This window comes from Phoxinus phoxinus (genome assembly GCF_949152265.1).
Source record: "Phoxinus phoxinus genome assembly, chromosome: 19".
NCBI lineage: Eukaryota > Metazoa > Chordata > Actinopteri > Cypriniformes > Leuciscidae > Phoxinus > Phoxinus phoxinus.
The window spans coordinates 11,648,519-11,655,217 of NC_136894.1; the positions used below are offsets into that span (position 1 = coordinate 11,648,519).

The 6,699-nt window shown below is 35.2% G+C and overlaps 1 protein-coding gene across 1 annotated transcript; it reads left to right on the top strand.

Annotated features, from left to right (window-relative positions):
- Window positions 1–31: 31 nt before the first annotated feature.
- On the top strand, window positions 32–6,699 carry srd5a1 (steroid-5-alpha-reductase, alpha polypeptide 1 (3-oxo-5 alpha-steroid delta 4-dehydrogenase alpha 1)). Its single transcript, XM_079589940.1, has 5 exons — window positions 32–480; window positions 616–782; window positions 1,880–1,981; window positions 3,009–3,159; window positions 4,093–6,699. The coding sequence occupies exons 1-5, from the start codon at window positions 170–172 to the stop codon at window positions 4,157–4,159; spliced, it is 798 nt and encodes a 265-aa protein (XP_079446066.1). The 5' UTR covers window positions 32–169; the 3' UTR covers window positions 4,160–6,699.

Genomic DNA, 6,699 nt, shown 5'->3' on the forward strand with positions numbered 1-6,699 from the left:
TTTTGACACATCCCCCGCCCATTGCCTCTCCTGATTGGCTAAAAACAAATGGTAGATGGGCGTGTCTACCAGATTTCCATGGAGTCAGTTCGTGCACGAGAATGAGTTACACACAAACATTGCCTAAACCTTTCTTCTGCTTATAAGTAGTGTATTTCCATTAGCAACTATGGACGCTATTCTGAAGATATTATTTTCTTCGGAGGAGGAAGAACTGTACGTTTTGGATTGTTTATCGTACTTGATGATGGTGATGGCATTCATAACTTTTGTGACTTTACTCTTTGAGCACGTGCCCTATGGCAGATATGCATCCAGCAGGTATGGATTCCCTGTAAATGTCAAGTTCGCATGGTTCGTTCAAGAATTGCCGGCTTTTCTGGTGCCTTTGTGTTTGGTACTGTGGAGTCCATGTTCAAAGATAATACACCTGCCCAACCAACTGCTTCTTCTCATGTTCTTTTGCCATTACGCGCAAAGGTAGGATGTGTTCTTGTTACGCAACATATAAAATGGGGGTGGGGAAAAGTCCATACATGTGATACATATATGCATACAATTATCTTATATTTTCTTGTAAGTGGCAACTTTATATTAAACATGCATTTCTCCTAGGTCCCTCATATACCCATTTTTAATTCGAGGAGGAAAATCAACACCATTCATGTCGTTTGCTCTGGCCTTTGTCTTCTGCATCTATAATGGTTACCTGCAGGCAAGATACCTGAGTCACTATGCAGATTACCCAGCTGATTGGGTTACACGTCCCTGTTTCATCACAGGTGGGTGCTAGTGAGTAATTATTAAATTATTCACAGTGTAGGCTATTTAAGTGTCATTTTCCTTATTCTCTTTCATATATAATAGAATCTAGTGTTGATTTCTTTCAACCTTTTAAAGTCAGCATGAAACGTACGTTGTGATAGTCTTCCTATTGTAACTTATATGTAAGTGAAACCGCTTCTTGAACAGAAAAAATGCAGGGCGGGACTTGATTTTGTCTAAAGGAAATTGATAGGACCCTTGGATCTGGACAGGTTGTTCCGCCCTCGCACCAGTAAACACGTCATGAGAGAAGAAAAGAGATGGTTTTGTAGAAGGGAAGGGAAGTTATTTTGAATAAAGATTAGTAGAGCATATGTTTTTTTTTTAAATATGATTTGCACACGGATTAATCATTCATAATAAATCCTGAAATATTCCATTAAAAAAAACAAGAATTGCTTTAAGAGCTGACACTGGAATTCATCCATCACCACCAGGCCACCATCAGCATGGATATGAGAGAACGCGGTACATTCAATGACTCTATTTGTAAAGGAAGAGACATAAAAAAATCACTTATCAGGATTATTTTTACTCTCACGTTCTAGATCTTTACCCTGAACCTTAGGTCACCTGACCTGGTTACTTAACATTAACCACTGAAAGGCACCAATGCAGAGTATATTGTTTTTTCTTTCTGAACTCTAGCTGACATGTCATGGTTGACCGAACATTAGCTGTCATTCACTGTATTCATTTGCATTCCCTACATGTTTTTTTTGCTATTATTTTATTACAGTACACACACACACACACACACACACACACACAGATACAGTTAAATACAGAAAAATAAAACCGTTTTCCATGTGAATATTGTAAAATTTAATTTATTCCTGTGATTGCAAACGCTGACTATTAGTGTCACATGATCCTTCTGAATACTAATATCGTCAGTGTCACATGATCCTTCTAAAGTAATTCTAATATGCTGATTTGCTGCTCCAGAAACATTTCGGATCAATCAGATTTCTATCAATGTTGAACAGTTGTGTAGAATGTTTCATATTCTCAATCTATTATGTTTTTTTTTCTTCTTCTTCTTCTTCTTCAGGGTCTAGTATGTGGTTTCTGGGATGGATCATTAACATTCACTCTGACCATATCCTCAGGAACCTTCGCAAGCCTGGAGAGACGGGCTATAAGATACCTAGAGGTAAGACAATAATTATTAGACGGACAGCAACATTTATGAATTGGAAATGTGTTCGAGAGAGAAATGTGGCCTAAATTGTTCAATTGAAATGGACTAAAATGTTTTGTGCTTTATCATCTTTACCATTTTCCACATCATTTTAAAACAATCACAACATTTTGAGTGACAGCTTAGGAACATGGCATGCAGCTTTAGATTTTAGGAATAGACCGTTTTGAGTGACTCCATAACACTATTTAAATACTCACAATTCATAAAATATTCATAAACGCACAGTGCCAATATACATACAAATTCAAGAGTATTCAGAACAGAACAGCACAAATCATTTGACCCATACCACATGCATTCAGCTCAAAGGGGTGGTCAACGCTAGGGCGTCCTCTTCAGTGCTGGTTTGAGTGTTGACTTAATGCTAAAACATCTTTTGAATTTGGCTTTGACTCGGAATAAAAAAAAAAATAGATGCCCTTGCTGGTCATGACTCATTTCCTCAGCAACTTGTCAGGACCAACCAGCTCCAGGGATCATAATAATTTGTGACATGCAATTCTCTTTTCCTAAACACTCAGTCCATGCAAAATATAAATCATGTAAATCATCTCTAAAGCTGTCTGACATCACAACTTCAGATGATATTATCAAAAAACATTATGCTTTTTTTCAGCAAGTCAGTCAGCCTTAAAAAAAAAAAAAAAAGTTAATTGACTGATAAATGACATTGATTAGCCAAAACAAAGGGATTTTAAATTATTGTGGTATGTCAAAGTTGTTTAAGATCCAAAAGCTTGTTCTTGTTTTATTTGATGCAGAAGTGATGACTGACATGATGAATCAGACATGCCTTATTTCTGACAAATTAAACCAGACAGCATGCTGGTCAGATGGTTTCACACTTCATTAGACGCATGTGATGCAGTTTCACTGCTTTAAAACTGATTTGAAATTAGTTTCTTATTGCTTTGCAAACAGACTGTTTGTGTGATGTCTTCCATTTGAGTGTCTCATAACTATTTTCTGTTCATAGGGGGCATGTTTGAGTATGTATCTGGAGCGAACTTCTTAGGTGAGATTGTGGAATGGGCTGGATTTGCTCTGGCCGGTCACTCGGTCCATAGTGCAGCGTTCGCTCTCTTCACTCTTATTGTGCTGTCCTGCAGAGGAATGGCCCACCACAAGTAAGGAATTACAGTCTGAAACAATGGATTCTTTCTCAATATGACTGAAATTATGCAAAAAAAAAAAAAATGCTTTCAGTTCTCATTTATCAATTCTCATATGTCTGATTTAATTCCAGAATCATAAGTATAATATACTAATATAATATAAATTATTAAAAAGATGAAGCCTATTTTAGGACAGTCAAGATTTTCATCACAGTTAAGCACCCCCCCCCCCACACACACACACATAAATTGTAGATGATTTTAATTTTCCCAATGATTATTCTCATTAGATTCTCATTCCTGTAATATTATATAATAAATAGCTGATTCCAATAAGCATGAAGGAATTTCAACAGCTACTACAATGACATATAACTATTTAAACATTTAACTTGTCTGGTAGCAGTTGTCATTTTTCCCTTCACATATTTTAGTAATCATCATAAATTAGGTATAATCGAAAGCTTAAACGCTCAAAATTCATCCCGTGGAAACCTTTTGAAATTGCATATTGCCTTGCCATGGAAACGGTATTTTAAAACCTTTCAGCGGGCTACGTTTTTGTGATATCAAATTTAGGTTAGACACATGACTTTAATTTTCTAGCAATCAAAATGTTTGAGTCCAAATTATTTTGGAATATATATAATGTATAAATATAAATGTGTTTTTTTTGTAATATATATATATATATATATATATATATATATATATATATATACCGGTGTATATATATATATATATATATATTTTTTTTTTTACATTAAACTTAAACTTCTATAATGTTTAGTGCTTTCACATCTGCAATAATATATTAAATCATATTTTATTTTTCATTATTTATTTTTTAGGGTGAAATATGACCTAGACATGTTCTATAATAATAAGTATTTTGATATCAGTATGATAGATTGTTGTTGACAAATGTGCCATTTCATTTTACAGGTGGTATCTAACAAAATTTGAAGACTATCCAAAATCAAGGAAAGCTTTAATACCGTTTGTGCTCTGATCCCGTGGTAAGCCCAGCGGCCACACTCCCACAATGTTTCAAAGGAAGTGGTGTCGTAACATACATAGACTGAGCAAAATGCATTGAGGATTACATAAACTCAATTTTACAAGACACATTTTTCTTTCAGTTTTATAGCATGTACATTTATGAAGTGCAAAAACTGCATTACTGAGAGAGATCTCGCAGTGTCTCAATGGAGAGATCAGATGAGATACACATGGCAGACAGCTACCATAATGCAGAACTTGCCTTTTAACCCTCAAATGCATGAACGTTTCTACAATCGCCAATTATTACATATTCGGGTCTTTAGCGACCCGGATCTTCTTCTAACACGAATGGATCTCTAACTGCCGCATAGTATAAAACTCTCTTGATATTTTAATGACAATTACAAAAGAATAAAATAAGCATATTTTGTTACCTTTTGGAACTTGGAAGGGTTCAATTTGACAAAACATCACATCATCATTGTGTATCGGACAGTGCCACCTTAAGGAATAAAGGTGAATTGCACTTACAATACTGAGTCATCTGAGATTTAAAGCAACACCAAGGAACGTTTAAACCCTCTGCGGTCGCTCTACAGGTTGGAAGCGGAATTGTCCATTACCGCTGTCGTAAATAATTTAGCGTACTTCAGCCTATCGTCGCACGCATGCGATTTCTTTATCCAGCACCAGATTTGGAATGAAATTATTGTCCACAGACAAGGTAGAGTATGATGATTTTGTTAAAGTATGATGCATTGCGACATCAGAAATGAAGAAAAACTAAATAATTATTATTGTAGCGCTTGACGTAAAGCAAGTCAAATTTGTAGTTTTCTTATGTCTCATTAGAACTACAGAAACGCGACCCGATCTGGCAAACTTACAGTGTGGTTATAGCAGATAAAGGACCGCCAAGGGGAGGCATAAGTGCCTTTCACCCTGTTACGATTTTGGAAACATTATTTTAAGGTAAAAAATCTTCCTTAGTGTTGCTTTTAACTATTGCAGAAAAAAAACACTAGTACACACCTCGGGTATACTTATACACCTTTACAAAAAAATAGTTAGATTTTTTTTCTTGTTATAGTGTTTATAATGATTAGATTGAGGAATACTAAGAAGGTTGATGTAGAACTTATAAAATGAATGAGGGGGAGGCTAGTGAATGACGTCCACTCCTGTGTCGATAAAGTCACTCAGTTGTTTTTTTTTTGTTTTCTTCAAACTGTAACCCTGTGTCAGCAAAACATGATTTATCTGTTGGAAAAGTGAGTACTGCAGGTGTGACCATATAATTTGACACAGAACTAGGCTGCATCCGAAATCGCTTACTCTATGAGTGGGTACTTATTTTTTAAATGAGTAATTAATTTATTACCGTAATAAGTAAATTCTATTTGTGACCCTAGACCACAAAACCAGTCACATGGGTCAAATTTTTTTTTTTTTTTGAGATGTATATGAAAGTTGAATAAATAAGCTTTCCATTGATGTAAGGTTTGTTAGGATAGGATATTTGGCCGAGATACAACTATATATCTGCTTTATATACTGATTTTCAATTACTATATAGTAGGGAAGTATGTGATTTCAGGTTCAGCCCATATCCAAAATGTTCAGCCCTTCATGGCGAATTTGCACTTGTGTCAAAATGTTCCTGGTTACTGTAAAAAGAGTGTTAAAATAAAATCTGTTTTAAGTGTTTTGAAAGGAGATTTCACATGTGTAATGGTGTTATGTAAGACACCAGTGTAATGGTGTCTTGGATCTTAACACAATTAAATGCATCTTCTGTCCAAACAGGTTTTTCCCTGACGTTTAGCAAGAACTTTCAGGCAACAGATAGCAGGGTTAATATACTGTAGGTTCAGTACATGAAGCTGTCAAAAATGAAGCATTAAGATCAATAACCAGAAGTATCCCAAGCCTCTCAAAGAAAAAGAACTGCATACCTTGCCATAAAAGGAAGGCTATGGTTATTTATTTTTCGAAATGCCTGAATATATGGGATGATGCCGGGGGTTTTTTTTAACGTCATTGTAAGATAATTATTGTATGTTTACAGAGATCATGCAGGTCATGGTAAATTTACCATACTGCTATATCTTTACTACATCGAATGTACAACAATATTGCCACAAACTCGTGGATTCTTCATTCCCATTAAAGCTACAACTGTTTTTGTATGAAAGTTATGCTTGTAACATCATCATTTACCATCGCTGACATGTTTTGACATGCTGCAGGTGGACTCTCGTAATACCTTCAGGCACAATGAATGAAATATGGCAAGAGTTGTGTGTTGTCAGCACTGTCAGCAGGGAAAGTGTTCATTTACTATGGAATGTGGAAGGTCATATAAATTGCTTCTAAATACCCTGGTGTCTGTTCTGTAATACTGTGTGAAATAAGTATTTTATACAATTGTATAATATTTTGAATTTCTTTATTGTCATTGTACACAAGATACAACAAAATTTCAGAGCTTCTGCATAAGGTGCATGGTACATTAAAAAATAAATAAAAGTATACATAATACGGAGT

Excerpts from the sequence above, each read along its gene's own strand:
- srd5a1 (XM_079589940.1), top strand. The coding sequence starts at position 170 with ATGGACGCTATTCTGAAGATATTATTTTCTTCGGAGGAGGAAGAACTG. Across the intron at positions 481-615 it reads TTTTGCCATTACGCGCAAAG|GTCCCTCATATACCCATTTT; the intron begins GTAGGATGTGTT and ends CATTTCTCCTAG. Across the intron at positions 783-1,879 it reads ACGTCCCTGTTTCATCACAG|GGTCTAGTATGTGGTTTCTG; the intron begins GTGGGTGCTAGT and ends CTTCTTCTTCAG.